General features: G+C 33.5%; 1 protein-coding gene across 5 annotated transcripts in view; it reads right to left on the reverse strand.

The window, feature by feature from the left end:
* CCSER1 (coiled-coil serine rich protein 1) overlaps window positions 1–27,739 on the reverse strand; it is a 1,368,919-nt gene that overhangs the window by 881,448 nt on the left and 459,732 nt on the right. For all 5 annotated transcript variants that reach the window (XM_072755652.1, XM_072755653.1, XM_072755654.1 and 2 more), the window contains exon 6: window positions 566–773. In XM_072755652.1, coding sequence (XP_072611753.1) covers window positions 566–773 — 208 coding nt within the window. The remainder of the gene's footprint in view (window positions 1–565; window positions 774–27,739) is intronic.

Raw genomic sequence — 27,739 nt, forward strand, 5'->3', positions numbered from 1 at the left:
CTGGGACAAACGACTACATTACTTTTATGGTATATAAAATAAGCCTCAGTATTATTAAAATGAAATCCATTTAAGGCACCTGGGTGACTTACTCCATTGGATATCAGACTCTTAATTTTGGCTCAGGTCATGATCTCAGGGTAAGTGGGAATAACTCCAGAGCCTGGCATGTAGCCTGTTTAGGATTCTCTTTCCTGCACTTGCTGCCCCTCCCCCACCTCTCTTAAAAAAAATGAAGTCCATTTAATAGGTCTCTCAGTAGCTTTATAACAACAAATTAACAGCTGATGCCCATTTCTCTTTAACCAACTTTGCCCAGGTTTGGTGTCAATTTATTCTTTCTCAATTCCTTCACAACATCTTAGAATTTCAGAGCTGAAGAGTACCTTATAAAGCAGAGCTCCACATCCTTCATTTGACATATAAGAAAAGCTAAGCTGCAAGAGGATACATGACCCCCTGCCCAAGTATCATGCAGTTAATTACCAACAGAGCAGGACTAACCAGTCAATAGACTCCCTTGTCTACCAGCCCTGAAAGACATTAATCTTACGTAAACCATTACCTCTTGAAGAACTCTCTTCATCTTTAATAATAACGTCTTGACGGCTGTGCAGTCCTGTAACATCAGTCTGAAGGGCAGAGAATCAAGGCCTCCATTTTCTTCCACACCTTGCAGGGGCCAGTCTGCAGATGGACTGCTGGGCATTCGGCTGATATGGGAACACCTGACTTCCTGATCAATGTCTTTTGTTAATTTCAGGGACAAATTCCTAATAAGAAAAAAAAATTACAATATAGCATATTCACAGCAGTATTTTCCAAGCTGTTGATCAATGTCAGGAGTGAGCTAGAAAAAATTCCTTGTGACTGGCATCATTTCCTTTTATTAATCTGAAAATTCTGAGACCCTTCTGTCAAAATTATGAAATTGGTCAATTGTATTTTTAGTATTCAATGATAATCACTATTTTAGAATGTGACTTTTCCCCTTTCTAGAATTTCACTTTTACATGATATCAATGTGCTTATACTTTCTTAAATTAACTCTTAAAATGTTGAAAATCAACAAAAATCACCAAAAAGGAAATTTCATAATTTTTTTCTGAAAATATGTTTAAAAATTCATTTTAAAAAAAGATTAAGAAAGCAAAAATTAAGAAAAAAATTTTAATTATTATTTTAAAGTAGTAAAGCAATCAATGGCCATTTTAGGAGTTAAGAAAGACTTGTATACATAAGATTTTATATGAAAATAGTAAAATAAATGGAAGATACATAACTTCATATGTAATTAGTACATTTATCAAATGATCATTAAATTTTTAACATAGTAATGTGAGGAAAAACACACAACACACATATTTATCTTGTTCTACTTGATAATCAACAATTACTTGAAAATATTGCACTTTCAAAATCCTCCAACATGACTCATATTGACAGTATATGTAAAAGAAAAGATACTAATGTTGACAATTTTCAAAATGTGCAGATCAGCAATCTTTTAAAAATCATACCAAAGAGGTGCTTATGAAAATAGTCCCTTTGATTGAGTTTTTCTGAATTTGTTTCCATTTCTCAAAACCAAGCCTATACAATAATGACAACATGATAGCATAGCTCAGGGTATTTATAAAAAATATTTTAGGACTTGTGCTCACTTTTACTGGCTTTTATGTATATTATTTCCTGAATTATATGACAAGGTCACTTAGCAACCTAAATGGAAAAAACATAAAACAGAGTAGACTTGTAACTTGCCATCAAGATTAGGAAAAGATGCCAATAAGAAATATATCCTCAATTAATCTTACTCAATTCTGATTATTCATAATAGTATAATTAATTTTTTAAACATTATATTTAGTTATTTGAGAGAAGGAGTGAGTGAGAGACAGAGAGAGAGAATGCGTGAACAGGGGAGAAGCAGAGAATCCCAAGCAGACTCTAGACAGAGCTTTAGTCTGGACTCGATCTCCAGACCCATGAAATCATGACCTGAGACAAAATCACAAGTCTGACACTTAACCAACTGATTCACTGACTTACCCCCACAATAGTATAATTAATTCTTAAAGTATTGAATAATTAATAAATAAAAAACACTTTTGGATTACACTAAATTGTTCGCTTATCTTCACAGATACATTCATTGACCATAATTGTCCTTTGAAGTAATAAAATAGTAATTACCGTCTTCATTTTGTATCGATAATAAAATAATAAATAAATGGTAATAGGAGTGCTTGGGTGGCTCAGCCTGCTAAACCACCAGCTCTTGGTTTTGGCTCAGGTCATGAGATTGAGCCCTCAGGCTCTGCACTCAGAGGGGAGTCTGCTTCCTCTCTCCCTCTTCCTCTCCCCCACCCCACTCATGTACTCTCTCCCCCTAAAGTGAATAAATAATCTTAAGAAAAAATAGTAATAGCTAAAAATTTTTGAGAGTTCATTTATAGGCCAAATACTATGCTAACCATTTCATGTGTGTCATTCATTCAAACCTTGAACAAATCCAAGAGGTAAATGTAATAAGCATCTTAATCTTACATGAGGAAATAGGCCCAGATAAATAACTTACCTCAGAGTTAAAAAAGCTAGTAAGAAGTAAACTTGAGATGAACAAACTAGGCACTCTTGTAAGATAGGACTTTATTTTTTTCCCTCATATAATGTAATTATATATAACAATGTTTAGTGCATCCCAGGTAATCTTATAAGGGCTTTTACATGTTAAACCCCTTAATAAAACTCTTTTAGATAGTACTATTATCATCCCCATTTCACAGTTAAGGGAGTTTAATATCAGAGAGGTTAAGTCACATGCTTATGGTCACAAAGCAAAGGGACAGAGCTGAGATTCAATGCAGACGGGGGGGATCCCTGAGTGGCTCAGCGGTTTAGCGCCTGCCTTTGGTCCAGGGCGTGATCCTGGAGCCCAGGATCGCGTGATCCTGGAGCCCAGGGATCGAGTCCCACGTCGGGGTCCCAGCATGGAGCCTGCTTCTCCCTCTGCCTGTGTCTCTGCCTCTCTCTCTCTCTCTCTCTCTCTCTCTCTATGTCTATCATGAATAAATAAAAAAAAATCTTTAAAAAAATGTGAATGCAGACAGGGCACTCAGCTCTAAACCACTACATGAATGGATCTCATGTGAAAAACAAGCAAATAAGCCAAAAACTAAAACTAATAAACCAAAAAGATACAAATGAAAAACCCTACAATTATACAATAAATCATTTTTATCACTTTTAAAATATACTTTATCTAATATGACATTTATCTTAAATATGCACAACTTGTGAACTATACAATAATTCTTAAAGGTTTCCATTTCATCTTAATGTTTTCTATCCTATTTTCTCGAAGACTGATAATAAAATGGAATATAAAAATTAGATTTCACAGTATGTGTAATACTTTACTTATGATAGAATTTCAAAGATTTAACAGGTTTTAGTTGTGAACTACTTATGTGAAGTATGTGAACTACTCTGGCACATAGTAGGCCAATTTGGTAAATAATTGTACAACTGAAGTCGAAAAAATGAATACAATAATAAGTGAATGAATAAAACATATTTTTGTGAAAACCTATGCAATATGTCTCTTGTGTATACATAAATTTTTATGCAAGGAGAATTGTTATGCATTGCAGGGCTGCCATCCACAGTTCAAAATTTCCCAGCACTCTTACAATAAAGTAATTAAGCTAATATTTTTATAATTCCTTTTAGTTAGAGTTCTATTTCTTTGAACCTATTTGTCCAATCACAGATCTAAACATCAGTGAAGACTGACAAAACCTTTCAGAAACCACACAGGTGTTAGATCTGTGACTAATTTCAGGAGTTTACTGAGGTTCTGTGGAGTACAGTTTGACATTTACAAATCTAAGCATCTCAGTAATTTTCAGATAAGAATGGACTATATACACAAAAATGCATTCAGAAGATAAACTAGCCATTTGTTTTATGCTTCAAAAAACTGAATGTATTTCTAATTCCAATAAGGGAAAATAATGACATATTTTCAACATTACAGAAAACATACATATTGTGTCCAGCAAAGCAACTGTGGCTTAAGTTGCAGAGCTTAAAAGGATACAGTCACTGACCTCAAGAGGCTCACCACAGTTATTAACTTTTTAGTAGGTGATACCAAAAAAATATCAGTTACAGTTGACCCTTGAACAACATGGATTTGAACTGTGTGGATCCACTTATATGTGGACTGTTTTCGATAATTATAGTACAATTTATGTTTTTTCTCTTCTTTGTGACTTTCTTCATAACATTTTATTTTCTCTAGCTTACTTTATTATAAGAATACAGTACGTAATATACATAACATACAAAGTATGTGTCAGTTGACTCTTACTAGTAATGCTTCCATTCAATCCTAGGCCACTAGTAGTTAATTTGGAGGGCAGTAGGGTATCCCTGAGTGGCTCAGTGGTTTAGTGCCTGCCTTCGGCCCAGGGTGTGATCCTGGAGTCCCGGGATCGAATCTCACATCAGGCTCCTTTCATGGAGCCTGCTTCTCCCTCTGCTTCTCTCTCTCCCTGTCTCTCATGAATAAATAAATAAAATCTTTAAAAAAAAATTTGAGGGGGGAATAAAGTTACACACAGATTTTTGACTGTTCAGGGTGTCAGTGCCTGTAACCCCTAGGTTGTTCAAGGGTGAACTGTAATTTTATTTTGTCCATGAAAAATGAATATTTTTACCTCAAAACATTTTACTTCTATGGGAAAAATAGTTGGCTACAAGACCACCATAATTAAAATCATTCTTAATTAGGTTGAGGTAGTTGGTGAAACGGGCCATTAACAGGGTGACTACACAGTAGCACAGGATAGCATAGCCATCCTACTGTATGTTTATGACTATTATATTTCTGATCACTAGGTCCGTAAGGCTTACTACTGTTATATATTTTAAATCTCAATCTTTTTAACAATAGACTTTTACTGGACCAAAGATACCCAAGTGTCTCTGGGCAAATTCACCTAATAAAAAAACAATCTCTGTAGTTGATTAGAAAAAGAGAAAAATCTCTACTATAAAGTCAAAGTTGCCTTTCACACAGACCACCTATAAGGCCAGGAGGATAAAGCTAGGTTCAGGTACTCTCCTGTCCCTGCATTAGCAGGGATCACTGGATAATACAATCTGTGCATTTTGGAACACATAGCCCCCTGCCTGTCAACTCTCTGAATTATTATAGTTTCAGAAAAGTGAACAAATATGCATTCTATCAAAGATGTTACACAGTCCCTTAACTTGGCCAAAAATGCAGGGGTTGTGGGGGATATTGAGGCTGATACAGTGGTTCATTAATCAGCATAACCAGTATAAACAAACAACGACACTGTAACTCCACCGAACACATTTATATATAGTCCCCCCCTCTGTGTCAACTCCATGGATCTTCAGTAGAATTTTTCAGTAATTTTTACACTTGTCTGTTGCTCATGAATGCTGTCCAAGTCTTTATAATTTAAAATTTAACAATTAGCTTTTCTACAACAAAGGAAGCCATCAGCAAAATGAAAGGGCAGCCTGGTGGATGGGAAATATATTGCAAATGATATAGCTAATAAGGAATTAAAATCAAAATATGTAAAGAACTTATACAACTGAACACCAAAAAAACAAATAATCCAATTAAAAAATGGGCAGAGGACCTTAATAGACTTTTTTTTTTCAAAAAGACATATAGATGACAGACACATGAAAAGATACTTGATATCACTCATCATCAGGGAAATGCAAATCAAACCTCAAGGAGATGTCACCTTACACCTATCAGAATGGCTAAAATCAAAAGGACAAGAAATAATAAATGTTGGCCAGATGTAGAGATAAAGGAATGCTAGTATACTGTCATCAAGGATGTAAATTAGTGCTGCCCCTATAGGTAATAGTATGGTGGTTCCTCATAATATTGAGAAATAGAAATGCCATAGATCCAATATTTCCACTACTGGGTATTTACCTAAATAAAACAAAAACATTAACTTAAAAATATACATGCACTTTGATGTTTATTACAGCATTATTTATAATATCCAAGATATGGAAGCAACCTAAGTGTCCATCAATAGATGAATGGATAAAGTATGTATGTATATAATGGAATATTATTCAGTAATTAAAAATAATAAGATCTTGCCATTTGTGACAACATGGATATATCTAGGAGGCATTAAGCTAATTGAAAGAAGTCAGATGGAGAAAGATAAATATCATATGATTTTGCTTACATGTGGAATCTTAAAAAATACCAAACAGAAAACTAAAAAAAAAAAAAAAAAAAAACAAAAAACCGTAAAAATAGACACTTTAAATATAGAGAACCAGTGGTTGCCTGAGTGGGGGGAAGATCACAGAATGGGTTAAATGGATGAATGGGAGCGGAAGGTAAAGGCTTACAGTTATGAAATGAATAGTAAGTCATGAGGATAAATGGTATAGCATAGGGAATACTGTCAATAGTATTATAATAGCGTTGTATGGTGACAGACAGCAGCCACACCTGTGGTGAGCTTAGCATAATGGATAGAGTTGTCAAATCACTGCTGATATAGTATTGATATACTGATATTAACTAATATAGTATTGTGTGCCAACTATGCTTCAATAATTGATCAGGTAAATAATTTTTTAAAAAAGAAAATTTCACCTCAATAAGAAAGTACTGGACCCTGTGCTCCAGACAAAAAGAGAGAGAAATAAAATTATTTTGATAAGCACAGGAATGAAAATTAAGCTATTCAGATAAAGAGTATATGGAATCATTCTGTTATTATTTCTTACAACTGCATTGAATCTATGATTATCTCAGAATAAAAAAGGTTAATTTAAAAATTACCAACATTTAGATAAAGTTGAATTGAAACTTATGGTCCTTTCTCAGTCTGTAAGAACCACAAAAATAAAGGTTTCGAGTAAGATTAACAGTGCAGCTCATAAACGTTACATTAAATGTATTCTTGAAAGTTTCAATTTAAAAAACTTGAGTTTCAACTGCCACTTTAAACATTTAACTAAAACTACTATAGTGAATTCACTTTGTACTTTTATCAGTAGAATTCTTTGTGTGAATGAATTTTTTACCAGTCTAGTTCAAAAGTTCTGCTGCAATTCTATTTTCAATATGACAAACAACTTTAATAAGAAAATAGATATCTTGACATAAACTTTAGAGTGATTAAAGGATTTTTCCTTACAAGGGAGAACAAATAAAACATTATTTTCATGACTTTTTTTCTCATTTAGTTATAAGAAGCACTATCATTTTGATAGTGAAAAATTTTCTTTCCATCACATCATTTGAAAACTTCCCAATATAATTGTCCAAATGGCTAAAAAAAATACAAGATCATGTCAGTTGCAAAGGACTGATGCTCTTAGCTCTCTTAGAAGCCATTCCTTATTTTGTGCACTGACACCTTTCATTACGGAGAATGTCTATGGCCATAAGCTATCTCAATGATTTACAATTTATAATGTGGCTATGATTTCTGAAGCAGATTTCCAAGGAACGGAAAGAAAAAGTAATCTCTATTTGCCCACCACAATAAATAAACATGTGCATACAACTGCCTTCCAAAGCTTCATTAAGTAGATCTGCAGAAAATAATAGTTTCTAAAAACTTTACGTTTGGAAGAAAGTGATTTTATTTTATCTGCATTTCAAAAAGCACTGGGTTATTTATGGTAAATTAAATTTTAACTTGAATAATTCTGAGAGAGACACAAAGATACAAATTTATATTAACAGATTGGCATTCCAGAACTAAAAACTGTCTGCTTAAGAAACTAACTACAACAAGGCTATTGTTGATAAATAAGCTATTCTTCTCACATTTCCTTTCAAAATATATTGTTTATTTGAAAGTGTCATTTTGTGTGTGTGGGGGGGGGACCTTATATGTCAAATTGTTTTATGGTTGGATATTTAACTGTATTCCTGGAAGGTATGGAACCATCATTCATCCCTCTGCAGTAGTACAAGTGTAGTGGTTATAAAAACTTTGTAGCACTTTATATTTAAATATAAATTTACATTTGAGAAAGACTTCACTACTACCTGAAGTAATGGGTAGAAAAAAAGCAAGATATGGAGAAACACAAGCTAAAATACAAATATCTTAACATTACCAACAAAGTCCTCCATAATGTAGCAACTGTCTGCCTCAAAATACCTTATTTTATAACAACTGTCTCCTTGTTTTTTAAGCCCCAATTACAGTAGCTTTCATTCAGCTGCTTACCCTTGCACTTTCAGATCTCCTCCTTTAAAAAAAAAAAAGTTTTATTTATTTATTTCAGAGAGAGAGTGAGCATAGAAGCTTGAGTGGACGAGGAAGGGCAGATGAGAAGCAGACTCCCTGCTGAGCGGGGAAGCCCAATGCAGGATGCAATCCCAGGATCCTGGGATCATGACCTGAGCTGAAGGCAGATGCCTAATCAACTGAGCCACCCAGGCATTCCCAGATATCCCTTTAAAATACAACTAAAATACAACACTTCTTAAGGAAACCACCTTCGCATCTATACAAACATACACAGGTTCCTTTTTACTATGCTAAGCCTTCTTTTGCAGCACTTATCACAATGCAGTTAAAACATTAATTTTGAAGAGACCTCTGCTGAACTACAATCCACCTCCTCTTCCAAATATAAAGTAATATTGAATGAATTATAACACACTTATTTTTAAATATGTTACAGTGCAGGAGGGAAACACAGAAAATTTTCTAGATGCTAAAAGAGCAAAATTAAACCAGCAATTATTATATGAGTTACCACTGTAGTGATTTAGGATGCTGAACTTGGATGCAATCTGCAAAAACAGAAGCTGCAGTTTTTGTGCCTATGCATATTTAGGGGAGGATCTGCCAGTAACAAAGTCTTATAGTACTAGGATACAAAAGAGTTCCAAACTTAAAAAAAAAAGAAAAGCCCAGATATCAATCTGATCTACTTTTAAAATAATTGCTCACTAGAACAATATTCTTCTTTAAGGAAGACAATAAAATACATAATCCGCAATAAGTAATCCATAATGTCTTGCAAATATTCAAATGAATAGACATGCAAAGAATTAGAAAGTGTGACAAAAACAATTTATAGTCATTATGAGATGACCATTATATGTTGGAATTATCAAAGATTTTAAGCAGCTATTATAACTATGTTCCCAGGCTTAAAAGAAAAAGTTGACATGAATAAATAGATGGTTGATCTCATCAGAGAAATGAAAACTATAAAAAGGGAACCACAATGGAAATTCTAGAATCCATTGATGCAGTTTCTGAAAGGAATGTGTGTGTGTGTATGAGATATATAGTTTATATATTCATATATACACATGGCAGACATTGTTGGTTGACTACCTACTATTCATTCACACCTCCTTCCTTCTTCAAAGTAGAAACAAGAAAAAATAAAAACAAACAAAAAACCTCCCCAATTTGTTTAAGTGCTGGCTCTATTATGGCTCCATGAAATGACAGAAAGACTGGTGGGGTTCCTCAAGGAAATACTCCCTCTCTGGTAAAAAGAGACACAGGAAAAGAAAGCCATCTTTCCTTTGGATATTGTTTTGACTTGATGTACTTCTTGAAACAATTGGTGGATTCTGCATAGGAAGAGACTCAGCTGTGAAAAAAACTGAGGAGAAAAAATTAGAGTAGACCTGGCTCCTTGATAATGTCATTTTTTTTCTTTGAATTAACCAACATTGAATACTAACTACATTTAGGTTTTGTAGGACATGACAACAGATTTTTTGACTATTTAATGAAATTTGAGTTAGGCTTTTTTCTCTTACTTGAAGCTGAAATCATTCTAACTAGTGTAACTAGTAAAGAATATATTCCTAAGAAGATTAAACCCAGAAATGACAGTGAGATCACATTTCACTTTGTAAATTTTTGTTTAATGGCTATATATGGGGCTAGCATGTTCCAAGGAAATAGGAACAGTACTTATCTTTCACGTTCATTAATGTATCCACCAATTCCATTGTACAATTATATGTAATACTCATATCAATAAATATTTAAATCAATGCTAGAAAAAGCACTGTCTCTAGATATCTAGGTATCTTTAAAAAATGCTGTATTTTATAAATATAAACAGCTGGGTTGGTCACAACACATTAACATAGACTATAATATCTCTAAGTAAAATTTAATATTAATAATTTAATAACATTAATGATATGTTAAGAAGTTATGCAACTTACAGGCAACTATCTGGCTTTCAAAGATTGTTCTGTGTCCTTCATCTCTAAAAATATTCGAGATCTGGCAATCTCAGTGTGATAAGTGACAGTCATGAAAGAATAATCTAGAAAATAGTGTTCCCAAACACAAAATCAATTCTTGCTCCGTAGCATGGCATAAAGGCAATACCTAAAATTATTGGCATAATACATAGTGGCTAAGAAACTGTAAAACTTTCAATACTTTCAAAGCTAAAAGAGTAAGAGATAATGACTTTGAGTAAATTTTAGAGCCATAGACCTTTATCAATTTGAGAAACATTAATAAAAGCTACATCAAACTTATCAACCAAATTCTACATGTTCCGTTCTTGAGATGAGTAACAAAAGGCATTGTGATGATCTATACTCAATTTTAGCCAGAAAAGTAAGATTTTCTATATGATACAAAATCAAGTATTCCCAAATATCTCGGCAGACCCATTCACACATACATAGAAATGATGTGGTTTACTTTTAAATATGTTAATTCCAGGGCTCGAACTCCAGTCCCTGTGTCATAATTTCATCTGCTGTATGACCCATTTAGCCTTTGCAAAACAAACTATGTAGTACAATAGCAGAATATATTAAATCTATCTTCTTAAGCTCACCAGCCATAATTTTCCCCAGGATATATGTGACTTTTTAAAATAATATTTTATTTATTTATTCATGAGAGACACACAGAAAGAGAGAGGCAGAGACACAGGCAGAGGGAGAAGTAGACTCCATGCAGGGAGCCTGATGTGGGACTCGATCCCGGGTCTCCAGGATCAGGCTCTGGGCTGAAGGCGGCGTTAAACCGCTGCGCCACCCGGGCTGCCCTATGTGACTTTTGATATAGCATGGCTAATTTATATTTCTCCTTTAAGACTGGATTAACTCCACCCCTCTCCTAGGAAATCCTCTTCAATCCTTCCTACTACCACAGACTCTAGAGCTGCCTCTTTTCTTTGCCCATAACACCAAAGAAGGTGGGGACCTTCTTGGGTGATCACTGTATTTCCAAATGCTTTGCATTCAGCAATCTCTCTCCATTGGTATTTATTGAATTAATAAGTATTTGGTGAATGGATTACTTAATATATGGCAATCTTCCATAAATTAAACACATTTGCTAAGAGTTCTACCTATAAGTCCTAAGTAACAGATTTATATATCACAGTTTCCTATGGAGCACTTTTCAGATTTATCTTTGGAACCTTCCCAAGGCAAAACTGGTCAAGGTTGTAAAAATATTATGGGCCAGTGAATTGGGGTAAACAGAGACAGAAGAGATTAAAATCAAGTAGTATGAAAACACTAACAGTGACAGAAATACTACTAATAAGGAAAACTAGGATTTAATATGAGTATAGACCTCAAGTAGTTGCACAAGGAGAAAGTGTAGGTGGGAACTGTCATGATTTCTGGGTTTAAATGTAACTCCTTCTGATTTCTCAGTGAGATGTTTTCACGCCAAATAAAGTTGTAGTGGGGACACAATTTTTTGAGTGAGGATAATCTCATTTTTAATAGTATAGAAAACAATGCAGCTGCCCACTTATCTTGAAAGTCCTTCCTACTAAATGAAAAGTACATAATTATGCTTCAGCCAATAAGCTGTCCCAGAACTGAAATTCTAAAAATTAAATGTCTTTTGGAATCATGAGTGTACTGGGGATGAGTAATGACCTTCTGCCTGAAGCAAGATTAAGAAAAATTAGAAAGCACCTGAAAAATCAATAAATAGGTTTATTTTCTTTAAATTTATTTTCTTTGAATATCAGTCCTACTTAAGTCTTAAATTATCAATGTTTAAGATCTTTTAATAGTTATGATATTACTAACACATGTGAGCTATAATACAGTTTAATCAAACCTACAGATACCTTTCCATTTGGATTATAAGTCTATAGTCCATGCTGTTGATGGCTAGTGCAAAAAGCAGTTCAAGTGTGTGAAACTGATATGACTGGGGGCATTTGAAAAGAGCTGGAGCAGCCACTGCAGAGAAACTGCTTTTAGCCATATTTGTTTGCAGTGGTCCAAAACCTTTCGACTGGGTAAAATGGCAATTGTTTCAAGCAATTGCTTGAGAAGTCAGTGGAAGAATGAATATCCTGATCACAAGACTGTAGATTTTCTGAAGATGGAACTGGTACTCAATTGATGTGTAACCAGATTGGTTCAGATTGTTAATGCCCACAGAAAACTGTTTCTTTTCTTCAAATCGTGTAATTGTCCCCTTTCCCTTTACCTCATAAAAGCCCTTGCTCACCCAAAAGCAGGACATTATGCGAGTTACAACCTGAATCCGTGCTCCCCAAATCACAGTTCTTTGATCCCAAATAAAAGCAGATCCTAAATAAACACTTGTTTGCATCTTTTATCTTCAGGTTAACATGTGTATGGTTTCTAGAAATAGCTTGCTCTGCAAACCCGACACTTTAAGAGATTGTTCCTGTGTAATATAACCCTCAAGTATGGGTTTGGGGGTTTAAAAAATACAAAACTTTTATTCTTAAAAATATACTGATGGTCAGATATGTTCAAATCTTTAGAAATTCCTGGTGTAGGGCAGCCTGGGTGGCTCAGTGGTTTAGCGCTGCCTTCGGCCCAGGGCATGATCCTGGAGACCTGGGATCAAGTCCCACGTCGGGCTCCCTGCATGGAGCCTGCATCTCCCTCTGCCTGTGTCTCTGCCTCTTTCTCTCTGTGTGTCTCTCATTAATAAATAAATAAAATCTTTTTAAAAAAAGAAATTCCTGTTGTAGTATTAACATGACAATAAATGAAAAACCCGGGATGCCTGGGTGGCTCAGCAGTTAAGCGTCTGTTTTCAGCTCAGGGCATGATTCCGGAGTCCCAAGATCCAGTCCCTAATGGGGCTCCCTGCATGGAGCCTACTTCTCCCTCTGCCTGTGTTGTGTCTCTGCCTCTGTGTCTCTCATGAATAAATAAATAAAATCTTTAAAAAAATGAAAAATTCTGATAAAGAATCCTCTGACTTTTCTTCAACCTGTATGTTTTAAGGTCAGTTGAACATTCATACATTCTTTCAATGCATACTTAGCACTCATAATAGCTGTTAATGTCCTAAGAAACTAGCTATGTAAAATATCATAATAAAAATTTCCTAGGAAGATGTTAGAATACCTTATTAAAAATTGTCTCAAAAAAGGTGTGAATTAATTTCAAATCTCAGTGCTAAATGTATAATAATGGACATGATGATTAATAAAAACACACTGTCAACATAAAGCAGCATCAAATGATACTGATTCTAAAAACGTAGTTTTTAGTAAGTAATAATAAACTTAATCATGGATGGGCAAGAAAGATAAAGAATGTCTACCCTTTTTCCCTCTGAAATAGAGAAAGCACTGGGCTTCATATCAATAACAGGCCAGATTATTTGTATAAGTGAAAAATATATAACATAGTTTATACATAATTATATGTCACAGAACTGTCAAAGTATAAATATCTGTTGCAAGGAACAAACAAAAAATCCTTGAGGCTAGAAAAGAATATGGGCCCAGACCTTGACAGGAATGACATGAAGTGAGGATGCCATAGCTGAAGTGATTCAAATGATTCAGTTTAAAGTAGCTGAATTACCTTTCCATTATTCATCGGCACAGCATCAGCACAGACAAATACTACAATTATACATATAAACATGATATGTGGCTATAAATCACAAGGTAAGATAAGTTAGAAGCAGTAAAATTTTTGAGGTTTCTGTCGATGAATCTTTTCCTAACCCCCGTCTTGAAGACACAGACACTTAGATTGTTGGATTCTATCTTTGGCTCCAATATATTCCTCTTTGAATGTTATCTCAGATTCTTTCTTTCTATGCTGAAGTGTACTTGACATTTAAAACCAGATAACAGTGGTTGCTGGTGGCATAGGATGGTTTCTCTTTTACACAAGCAGCAGAAACAGAGATTGGTATCAATGTCCAATTGCTTTCGAAGCAGAGATGATGATGAAAAAGAAAATACTCGGCCCTTTACTTTAAGCAACTGAAGAAGCACTGATAAAAGAACACCTCCATTTTACTCTTTCCTCCCCAGAGAAAATGATCCTTTAGAAAGAGTAACAGGAAAAAAGATTCCTCAGAAAAAAATGAAGTTCTATTCTAAAACACGCCTTCCCAAAATGACAATGTTAGGTTGTTTTTGTTACTTTTTGATGCCTAAAATAAATAAAACTTGTTTCCCTTAATTATCAGTCCTATTATACCCTAAATTATGTCACCTTTTAAGCTATTTTAATAGTTAATTATTATATTAATAATTTACAGAGGAGGAATCTCAGGTACAGAGACTGGACAGAATGCAAGTAGCAAAATTGTGAAATCCAAAGATTCTTGGGATGCCTGGTCCTGGAGTCCCGGGAGGGAGTCCCACATTGGGCTCCCTGTGGGGAGCCTGCTTTTCCCTGTGCCTGTGTCTCTGCCTCTCTCTCTGTGTCTCTCATGAATAAATGAATAAAAAAAAAATCTTTAAAAAAAAGGAAAAGAAAAGAAATCCAAAAATTCTGTTTCCAGAGTCCATATCCTAACCCTTTGTCTCCCTAGAGACAGCACCTTGGCAAAAATTCAATGAACTCACTACACCAGACTCTCAGTCATTAATACATTCTGATTGGAAAACATAAACAAATATTTCCTCAGAGTAATAATTATGATTTTTTAAAATTTCCTTTTTCATCTAAAATATTTTTTCAATCTTATTCTTCAATAGTTTCATAGAAGAGTAGGAAATTACAGTAATTTATATTGGGAAATTTAACCTAAAATAATTTGGTTAAAAAAGTCTCTTAGGATCATTGAATTAATGATTTTGGGATATTTAAAGCAGACTATCTATGATCCATGGGAGGTGTGAATGGAGAACTGTTATAAATAAACTATTCATGTTATAAGAGGCAACTTCTGAGAAGCTGGCCATAGTCGACTCAGAATTGATCCTTTTTTTTCTCTCTCTCTTCTAATGTAAACATCTGTTGAGTTCTGAACACAAAGAAATTCTCCCCCCCTTTTTTTATAAGAATTACTTTATTTTCCTTTGTGAAAGGCCTTCCTCTCCTCCATGATTGCATGTAGTTTTGATGGGACCGCTTTAAAAGGTCCTCTCTCTCTTGTTCCATGTGGTGATGTGACTTGAGCTTGGCCTATACACGCTGGTTCCCAGAAATATGAATCTTGAGCAACACAGCAGAGGGACAGAAAACCATTGTAACTGACTTACTCTATGGTAGAGACCTAAAGAGCAAATCCATTCATTCCCACAGCCTAGGACCAGATTCATGGTCTTGCATCCTGTCCAGGGACAGCATCTGGCTCTGAGAATGGTCCTACCCTTGGTTTAATGGTCTGCTGTCACCACCTTGAAATTCTCAACAGTTTTTGAAGAAGGAAACTTGCATTTTCATTTTTCACTGGGTCCTGCAAATTATATAGCTGGCCCTGCTATCTCAGTTCCCTAAGATTACCAGGTTTCTGTTCTTTTTGAGAACTGTTTGGCTTTTCCTTAATTCTGTGAGCTACTACGTATATAATTCTAATCTATATATAGTGATATATAAATTATAGATATAAAGTATACGTATGTAATTTATATCATATTACATATACTTAAATATTTTTTCCTTAAATGAAAGTGAAAGGTATGTGGGGTGTGTATCAAAGACCCCTGTGTTTTTACTTTCATCAGGCCCAAGACTAAAATGTAAAATGTAATATAGTTTTTCAAATGCCCTCACACCCTTTGGTGCATTCCTGTCATGTCCCTTTTTGTGATCTTCACCAGGTTTGCTTTAGAGCATTACTGCTCCCTGGATATTTAGAATTCATTACTGGGATGCTAGAAGTCAGAGGCCATTTACTTTTTCTTAAGTCTTATGTCAAAACACACTGATGTTGTGTCCTGGGCCTCATCACCATGACTCTTCTTAGGTAATTAATCCAACTAATGTGTTGGTAGCTGATAAGGGACTGGTAGAACATTTTTATTTTACCATATTATTTCTTGTTCAGAAGGAATAACTCCACAAACAAAAATTAAGGCATTCTGTCTGCTTAACACAGATATTTTGTGGCTTTCAGTTTTTCAAATCACAGTAAATAAGGAGCCATATATTATGTTAGCAATTTCTCCTGCATTTAGAAGGAAAGATACATACTATTATTTCCTGACACCTTTCACCAAGGAAAATAAAGTGGCTAGAAGTCAGCACTAGAAAATTATATATGCTTTGTTTTTCTGTGGAATTTCACTAAAATGAAGTTGCATATCATAAATATTTTAAATTTTATGTTACAAAACCTACATTTCTTTGCACTGGTAACTTCAATAAATTGACCTTAACTAATCTTCTCTTTTTGTTCATTAGAAAGGTAAAAATGAATGGTTGCTTTCTGTGATTACTTTGTATTTCAAATGATAGATCATTTCTTATTCTCCATGTATATTGTCCTACTTAATTATCGACAGAAACTTTAGTATGTTTCCTACCATTTTTTTGAAATAAGGTACTCTCCTTTTTCCTTTTTTCTATATCCCCTCTAAAAATTTCCCCATAAACTAAAATCCTATCTGGAGATAAACAAAAATTCCATGTGGGTCAAAATATTTTATTTTTTTAAGATTTTATTTACTCATGAGAGAGAGAGAGAGAGAGAGAGAGAGAGAGAGGCAGAGACACAGGCAGAGGGAGAAGCAGGCTTCATGCAAGGAGCCCGACGTGGGACTTGATCCTGGGTCTCCAGGATCAGGCCCTGGGCTGAAGACGGCACTAAACCACTGAGCCACCCAGGCTGCCGTGTATTTTCTGTATTAATATTGTTTTAAAACTTAAGGCATTTTACTTGTAAATAAATTAGTAAATTTAAATCACTATTATTAAGCCAGCAATAGAAATATTTGCCATTGGCTTCTATGTAATTGTAACTGTTATCTAAAACAAAATAAAAGAAAAATTGACAAAGTGAAAATAAAAAAGGAATATATCTAATCTAATACATATTTAATATATATGTAAATTGGCAGTATAAAAACATCCCTATCCACATACATATAAATGAAATACGCCAATCATATAAGAACTGAACTTATATTTTGGAAAAGGTCTGTCTTTGGTTTTAAAACACCAGACAGACTAAGCATTGGTGAATGAGTATCTTTCACTCCCGGGATCATTTTATTCTTTCTCTGCAACCAACTGAGATCTGAATAAAACCCACTGATCTTATAGGGATGTTAAAGCATCAAAAGGATAAAGAACTGTGCCTTCAACCTCTGGTTCATGTACAAAAAAAAAAAAAAATTCCTGATTTATATCACAGCTCCTTCAGATTACAAGAAAAAAACTAGAAGACATTAGTCAATTGGCCAATCATTAAAAAAAGATGACATATCTTCATTTTTTTAAGAGTAATTTAATCATTATTGACTGTTTTTGTTTGTTAAAAATACTAATGGATGACATTTTTTGAGATAAATTTTTCTTTATCTTATAGTTGCACAGAATTAAAATTCAGTCTACCATCTCCAGTATACATGCTACCTTTATTTAATTCATATTAATAAACTTGATATTATTTGCCCACATAAGGGGCAACCCCTTTCTTAAAATTAAACAAAGTGTTCAAAATAATTTATTTAAAGATTTATTTATTTAAGAGACTGGGGGAGACTTTGAGGGAGAGGGAGAAAGAGAAATTCTCAAGCAGATTCCCTACTAAGTATGGAAACTCTCTTGAGGCTTGATCAAAGGACCCTGAGATCATGACCTGAGGTGAAATCAAGAGTCAGACACTTAACCAACTAAGCCACCTGGTGCCCCCACAGTTACTTTGATAGACAAAGTTTAAGTACTCCAAAGTATTGTTTGGAGTCATTACTGGCTTAACTTCCGGGTATTCTTACACTTTTAGAAGCAAATTATCCAAGTAGTACAATAAATAGGATAAAAATATCTCTGTTCTACCAACTGAAGTAGATCAACAGCCTCACTATCAGCATGTCAGTCCTAAACAACAAAAATAATTTATATCCTATTAAATTTATTAATTTATTTATACATATATGATATGTGTAAGCATGGGCTACAGTACTTCTTTATAGTTGTTTGGAAATGTTCTTCCTAAATGTTTAAGATGAAAAGGTTAGACATGACATCAGAAGAACGGCAGAAATTTTGACTGACAGAATGGCAGGTTCCTGTAATCTTGTGATTAGTGTTTCTTGAAATCACATATTTAAATTGATATTCTATAAGAGTAAATATGACGTTTTCTTCTGTAAATAATATCTTTTCCAACCAAAATCACAGTGAATATGAATCCTATGTGATTCAAATGAGGAATAAAATAATTTAAAACATAAATTGCATATCTTAAGACCAATGACTCTAAGCCAGTGGTTACTACAGCACAAATCCTATTAAATTGTATTTATGTGGATTTAGTAGTCTCACAGACTATTATTTGTAAATGTTTTCTGAGAGTTCACCTATATAAAGTATCTCTAACATAGCTAGATAGCTAGCTACCTAGGTGTATATACACACACACACACATGCACGCACATACAGATGGAGATATCTGGTATCTAATAGGTATCCTAATTGGGTAATACATGAATGTTGTAGGACATGAGATACCATAAACTGATATAATGTGCAATAGTTATAAAATAGTTGTGTTAAGTGTCCCTATTGCAATTTGAGGTTTGTCTTTAAATAGAATATTTTATTTCATTTCAGGAACATGTTCTTTTTTCTGTCAGAAGGATAACCATATAGAACTTTTTTTGTTGTTTGTTTTTTGGTGTGTTTTCCTTTTTTTTTTTTTTTTTGAGAAAGGAGCTCTGGTTTAGTCATCATATGACGGATTGGAAAATTTCAGATTAGTATTTAAATATAACTGGCATATATTCTTTTTAACAGCATGTCAAAATCATCTTAATTCACTTATGAAGGAAATATATAAACCAATCAGTATCAGTTATAGTAAAGAGAAAATTGAAACAATTCAACTCTTATTAATGCCTAGAGAAAAGTGCATAATCCCATTATAGCCTGATTTCCATCCTCAATATTCTCATTAAACTAGCAAAGTAGTTAGAACACATATCTATGTATAAATATACGAAAGAATAAGAAAATTGATCACACCTCTATTTTGGCTAAGTACAGTACACATCTTAGATGCAGTTATTATAGATAACTACAGGCACCCAGGATTCTGTCTTGGAAGCAGTAGCATGTGAGGCATGTACTGGATGTTAGTATTATCAAAATGAATGAGGTAAAGTGGGACAAAAATCCCATATAATCGAGAACAAAATGAACAAAATCATGGGGTGAGGGTATATAGAGAGATGAGGTTAGAAAGTTAAAACTGGAATGAATCATGGCAGGCCATATACGCCCAGACAAAATTTGCTTGGTTTTAGAGCTAATGAAACACTTTTTAGTTTTATAAAAGAGGAGTCAGGGATTTCATTTATTTTAGGAAGATAACTCTGGAGGTAATAAGAAAAAAAGGCTTGGAGTGATGATGGTTATTTGTGATGATAATATTTCAAACACAACTGATGCAAAAAACACTTTGAAACAGATGAAGCACTTACTAAATATAAGGTATTAAAAGTCAACAGAGAAACATATAACCGGATTTATGTCAAGGTTAACATCATTTCAAATATTAAAGACACTCCTATTATTGCATCTACAACTGGTAAACCTAAAGGTCAGTGCTTTCTAAACTTACCTTCCAGCAAGAATCACCTGAAGTGTTAGTTAAACACATGAATATCAAAGTCTACTGAAGCAGAGTCTTCTGGGTAGGGACCTGGTAAGCTGAATTTTTAACAAGTATTTCAAATAATTTTTAATTGAAGAGAATAAAAGAAATAATGCTGTGTAGATTATGCCTTCTCAAACTTGTTAAATGGAGATTCTGATGCATAAGAATTTGCCGCGGGCCTTCTGGGTTTCTAACAAACTCTCAGGTGATATCAATGCTTCTGATCACATAGCTCACACTTTGGGTAGCTAGGGACTAAATGAGGAGCTTAAATGAGTTACTATCACACATATAGTCTAGCTCTGTCCAATAAGAACACCTAAATGAACGATAAACAAAAAACACAAATACTTCTAGCTCCTAGATCTTGGTTTCTGAAATAATTTTCATACTAAAGAGACTGGCTCCTTGGAAAAGTGGTTGATTCCAGAACAGGACAGCGGAAATACAGCATGAGCCTGAAGAGTTTTGTGGTGCCAGAAAGTAATGTACAAAAGTGGATGGAAGTGTGTCCAAAGGTCACCGAAGCTAACCTAAAAAAGCTCCCAATAACCAAAGCTGAAATAATTTGAGCAAGAAAGTAACAACTTTTGGATTATGCCTACAAACACAATAATTATCATAAAGCCATACTAACAGAAATAATTGAGTAAATATATAAACAGGTGGAAAGGGACAGGGCTCCCTTAAATTCAAATTTTCCCAATTTCCAATGAGGAAAATAGAAAATCACCAACAAAGCACTATAAAAATAATTGTGGGAGGCAAGATCCACCCATGGATGCTGAAATAGTGGAGGGAAATGTGAAGAGAAATGGGTATGTCCATAGCCTAAAATAAATCCCTCAGGATATAAAAAGAGCACAACAGTGACTTTATAATGAAGAAACTTGAGAGGCAACATCTTAGCCAAATGATCAAGGTTAACATCATCAGTTCTAGACATAGCAACATCATAGTTCATATTAGACTACATTAATTTTGTGTTTTTTGACAAAAAATAATAACTTACATTTAATGAGAAAAAAATGTATCAGACAATTCCAAATTAAAGGATGATCCATGAAATACCTGACCAATCATCCTTAAAAGTATGAAGGCAGAGAAAGACAGAGAAATTGGCACAGAATGGAACTGAGAAGAATAGCAAAACTAAATGTGATGTGAGATCTTGGCTTGGATCATATAACAGAAAAAGGAACAAGCAGAGGTAATGCGAGCAAAGTGTGCAGTATAATTTATATTATATCAATATTAATGTATTCATTTTGGTCATTTTCTGATGGTATGTAAGATATGAATATTAAGGCAATCTGGGTGAAGGACATATGAGAACTCAAATACTATTTCTTTCAATTCTTCTATATGTATATTTTTATTTTTATTAATATATTTTTTAAAGACTCATTTATTTATTTTAGAGAAAGAGAGAGAAAGCATGTGCACATGGGGGTAGGGGCAGAAGGAGAAAATCCTCCCACAGATTCCCCAATAAGCTGAGGCTCTATCTCATGACCCGTGAGATCATGACCTGAGCTGAAATAAAGAGTCGGATGCTTCACTGACTAAGCCAACAAGGCACCCCTAAGTATATATTTTTTCAAAATAACGTTACAAAAGCAGTTAAAACTATTCATGTTATTAAAAAATGAATTCCTCAAATGTCTTAGCTTTATAAAATTCTTAAGAAATTAACTATTTATTAATCAGTACATTCAGTTTCATTTACTTCTCTCCCACACTTACAAGTAGTTGTTATCAAAACTGTTAAGTCACTAAAGATGCTTAGAAGTACTATCTCTGAGTAACTGAACCTCATTATCATTGAAATTTGATCCGTTAAAATTCTATGCCTTCAATTAATTAATGATGAAGAAGATTATCAGCGACAGAAAAAATAACAAATTTTCTTATTTGCTTCATAGGCATGTGAGAATTATTTCATACACTATGGTTATGTTTTCTTTTTTGTTATTTGGGAGAATCATAAGCGTGAATATTACTTTTAAAATTTTATGCAAAGATAAACTACTTTATAATAAAATAGGTGTTTCTAAAGAATAGACAGTAGAGAAGGCCCATCTTAAAAATCTTTCTACTGAAGTAGAAAAATCAGGGATCAAGTAAAATAAAGAGAAAAGGAAAATTGGAAAGGCTATATCATGAGAATACATTTTATATATAACACTATGCATATTAGGAGTTTAATGGGAATACAATGTTTGTGTAGTTTTAAATTATATATGTATCTCATTGTTATTAATATTGACTATTAATAATGTATATTTTATTGATAACAGATTTATTTTTTATCATACTAGGTAGAACTCTAAGATGGCCTCTAGGATTCCATCTGTTGGTGTATATGCTCTGTATATTCTCTTCCCTTTAAAGTGTAAATGGAGCCTGTTAATATGATGGAATATCGTGTGATTAATTTGATAATGAGATGTCTCTCATGTGATTATAAAAAAAAAAAGAGAGAGAAGCCTTTAAAGGAAACTGATTGTCCACATAAAATAAAAATATTTTTTACCAGAATAAAGATGTGTCTTTCTGCCAATAAATTCAGAAAGTCTTAGGGCACCTAGGTGGTTCAGTGGGTTAAGCGGCCAACTCTTGATCTCAGCTCAGGTCTTGATCTTCAAGGTCATGAGTTCAAGCCCCATGTAGATTCCACATTGGGCATGGAGACTACTTAAAAGAAAAAAAGTCTTACCACACCTGTGAGCAAAGGGTCATAATGACTTTAAGGAGTAATATTTAGACAACATACCACCATCTTTAATAGCACCTTCCTGGATTAAAAACGAAGTTTCATTACTGGTCTGTATTGTCTTAGAAAAAATATTATAACCAATAAAACATTTCCAATGTTTTCTCTACCTGTGCCTATTTATTCATTTACCAAGTATGTGTTGATTACCTGGGTCTAGTTTGAAAGAATTGTCCTAGGATTTACTGTTAACTGTGTGAAAATTATCACAATAAATACAGCTTTCTAAGTAAATATGTAGTCTCTATAGAGACAGAATTATATATATGTGTATATATATATAACATATATATGTTAAACATAAACATATACATATATACATGATTTTGTCTCATTAAAATGACATATAATAGAAAAGAATTACATACAACTTGATTCAAGTTGTAATCTAATGTTTTAAGATATATCTGATTCCAAATTTTAATAGTCATGGTCTGTCTTTTGTTGTTTTTTTTCTAGTACTGTAAACATTTTTAAGTGTGTTTTTGTAAGTACATGACATAATACAATTGAAATACATATAGTCCAATGATTAGAATGTTGATGTAAATACATAGAAAAAAAGACTTTAAATTTATGCTGTCCAATAACATTGTCACTAAAACTATGTGGCTATTTAAGTTTCAATTAATTAAAATTAAATAAAATAAAAAATTTAGTTCCTTAGACACACTTGCCATATTTCAAGTAGTTTCCATTTATACACAAAATGTTCCAAAAACTTTTCAAATCAGTATCAGTTTCATATATATTTATATAGAGTTTCTATATGTATACTTACCATACATATATATTTGTAAATACACAGTTGACTCTTGAACAACATGGAATTGAACTCAGGGGTCCACTTATAGATGGAGTTTTTTCAGTAAATACAGTGCAGTACTGTAAATGTTTTTTCCCCTTATGATTTTCATAATAACAATTTCTTTTCTCTAGATTATTCTACTGTAAAAATATAGTACATAATACATATAACATGCCAAAATATGTTAATTGTTATTTTTACTACTGGAAAGGCTTCCATTCAACAATAGGCTATTAGTAAGTAAGCTTTTGGGGAGTCAAGTGAAACTCAGATTTTTGACTATTCAGGTGTAGGGGTTAGTTTCCCCAATACCCACATTGTTCGAAGGTCACTGGAAATGACAAATACAAATATATAACTTATTTCTGAGGTACCATATACTTTTGGAAAATGTTATATTAGTATTACTTACTAAAATGTACAGAACTTCCTTGATCTAAAAAACATTCAATGTGAGCAAAATATTTTATGAATAAAATAATACAGTAAAAACCACCATTCTTTAATTCCTACTATGTGCTAGACCCTGTACTCTGTACCTTTAATAAATACCTCATTGAATGATCTATATGTACTTCTACATACCTAGGGAGGATCTTAATACTTTTAGACTCCTTGTATTTACATAATGTAGCTATTTCACAGAAAAATGAACAATAAAAACCAAACTTTTTTACCTGGAATAGTTCAGTATGTAATCATAGCCTCATTATTTAAAACACGTAAGACCCAGGAGAGCAATTTAGAGCATAATTATATAAACAAATCTCAGTTTTATTTTACTAAACTATGTTTCACTCAGATTTATTTGCTCTTAAAATGAAAAACAAAAACAAAACAAAAACCAAAAAGCAAAACAAAACTCTAAGACACTTTTATTTACAAAATACTTTATCCATGTCCTTAATGGTATAATTATAGAATCTACAGTAAAAGCTTAACTTCAATCTCCATATTTTTATGTTATGAAATGAATATAAAACACCAAAACACTTGCTTTATTCTTTGACATTGAATGTATCTGAGACTTGAGAAGTAAAAAAGAAACACACTATCTTCTTGCAGGGGAACACAAGGAGAGATTCATGTTTTTTCATGCCATATGCATTAGTTAATTGGGATATAGTGTGTGGAAAGGAAAAGTCATGACAATCACAGCAACATTTTAAACGTTAGTTGTAAGGAATTTGATACTAATAGGAATTACAAAAATGGAAGAAATAGGTCATCCTGGGTGGCTTAGCAGTTTAGTGCCTGCCTTCAGCCAAGGGCATGATCCTGGAGTCCCGGGGTTGAGTCCCACATCGAGCTCCCTGCATGGAGCCTGCTTCTCCCTCTGCCTGGGCCTCTGCCTCTCTCTCTGTGTCTCTCATGAATAAATAAATCAAGTATTTTAAAAAATTAATTAATTTTTAAAAATGGAAGAAATAGGGCAGCCCGCTGGCTCAGTGCTTTAGCGCCACCTTCAGCCCAGGGCGCGATCCTGGAGTCCCGGGATGGAGTCCCACGTCGGGCTGCCTGCATGGAGCCTGTTTCTCCCTCTGCCTGTGTCTCTGCCTCTCTCTCTCTGTATCTCTCATGAGTAAATAAATAAAATCTTAAAAAAAAAAAAAAAGGAAGAAATACGTAACAACAAATGAAGTTACGCTGGGACATTCTTTGTCAAAAAAATACAATTCTTCAGATTTGGTCAAGAGTTAATGACTTTAAATTAGTGATCAAGTGAATAATATATTTACAATTCAAAGGCAGATAGATGTGCATACGATATCTTAATAATTCTGTTTGGATAGCCAATCAGATTGAATCTAACCATATTCATCATTTTGAACTTGAATATCAACAAAGAATAGGAGAAATCAGGTCATGTTCCACTTCAGACTTCTGAAGGGCAAGGAAGAAAGAGAAAGTATCATTTACTAAGTAATTGAAAATAAGATATTTTAGGTTTACTTCATTCATATTGTAAATCTTGCAATTTACAGGGGGTGCTGGTGAGTCACTAAAGAGGGTAGGAGAAAGAATCACTGAAAATTTGTCAGCAAATTGCAGACAATGAAATATGAATACTAAAGCAGAAGATTATCATAGCTTTTAAATGAATTTATCAATTAAAATTTTAAGTCTAGATTAAACATTAAATAAGTGGCCATTTAGACTGGCAAGAAATTCCACTGGTATTTCCTGGGATATGTTTTTTTATATAAAAAATATTTTCAAACTAAACAAAAATATGTGGTTTGGTTTGGGCATATGTACCTGTGCACATGTGTGTACATAAAAGCCATCTATTAATTTAAATGTACATTTAATTGCCCATCGTTTTTTTCCTATGAATTTAGTTATTGTCACAATTGATAGCCTAGGGATGGTGCTCATCATATGCCAGTGGGATCCCTCTCATTATTTCTCAACCATAGATGTAGTAAGATATAAGCAAGGATTATGTCCAGTAATTTTCATAATTACCATTATTGTCATCTATATCATTTTTTTAAGTAGGCTCCACACCCAGTGTGGAGCCCAACACAAAGGCTTAAATTCACAACCCTGAGATTAAGACCTGAGCTGAGATCAAGAGTTGGATACTTAAATGACTGAGCCACCCAGGTGCTCCATTATTTCATTTTTAACATTAATCAGCTGTTAACTATGTGACACTTTGCTGAGAGCTTTAAATACATTATCTTATTTAATCCTTACAACAAACCTATGAGCTAAATTCAATTATTATTTCCACTTTATACAAGGTAAAATAGAAATGATTTATTTATCATGTTTAGTGTTTATGGCCTCCCTCCTTCTCTTAAATGTAAGCTCCAAGATAGGAGAGCCATTTGTCTGTTCTTTTCATAATTGCCTAGAACAGCACCTGCTAGATAGTAAGCACTAAAAAAAAAAAAAAAAAAAAAGAAAAGAAAAAAAATTCGGACAAATAAAAATTGTTCATTAGTTTATGACCTCTGATGTTCACTAAAACAAATCAAGCAACCTCACTGTGGTTAACTTTCTGTTTATTTCTCAAATAGTTATTAACAATTGGTGTATATGAACCTCTACTGCCCCTGTGCAGGGTCTTTCTTTGCTTTTATCTAATCCTATCTTTATTTATTTTTATTTACCAAGATTCCCAAATAACATGTAAATTTGAAGAAAGTAATGTGAACAATAAACATGTTTAATAGATTTAAAAGTACTTAAGAAAAGTGGGGAGTCAATATTACTAAAAACAGCTTGGGAGTAAGCACTGGATATGGACTCCACCTTGACTTCACTGTGCTTAAGTATTATTTTCTGCTTTGAAATTTGAAGGTTTTAAGTGCAGTTTTTTCTTCAAATTCTGTTATGTTTTGAACTGAAAATTAGTTCAGAAGGAGGAAGAGAACATGTTGAATTTCAAGACCAGTCTTTAAGAAGGGGTTAATTACTGGTACCTAATGTAATCTTCATTATGTTGAATTATCCTCCCTCAAAATTTATATTGAAATATTATTTCCCAGAATCTCAGAATATGGCCTTATTCAGGAATTGGGTTTTTGCAGATGTTAGGATCAAGTTAAGAGTGGAGTAGGGTGGGTCCCTACGCCAATATAACTACTATTTTTATAAAAAGGAAAATGTGGACACAAATAGCACATGAGGAGAATGCAAGGTGAAGATGAAGACAAAGAGTTACTACAAGCCAAGAAAGGCCAAAGATGGCCGGCAAACCACCAGGAGCTATTGTAGAAGTAGGGACAGAATCTTCATCATAGCTCTCAGAAGAAACTAACCATGTTGACACCTTAACCTCAGACTTTTAGCATCCAGAACTGTGAGATAATATAATGTTATTTAAATGATCCACATTGTGGAACTTTATTACAGCAGCCCTAACTAATGCATCCTCTTTCCTTAAAGTTTATGATATTCATTGTGTTTAAGAGTGACCAAATCTTATCACTCAGATAAGATTTAGTCTATTAAATATTAAGTACATATCAAAATACACACCAATGTTCAAAACAGTCAATTATTTTCACACTGATTTTTAGTTACTGAGTCAACAAGTAGTGTAAAATAATCTAAGCT

This window comes from Vulpes vulpes, chromosome 4, assembly GCF_048418805.1.
Source record: "Vulpes vulpes isolate BD-2025 chromosome 4, VulVul3, whole genome shotgun sequence".
Taxonomy (NCBI): domain Eukaryota; kingdom Metazoa; phylum Chordata; class Mammalia; order Carnivora; family Canidae; genus Vulpes; species Vulpes vulpes.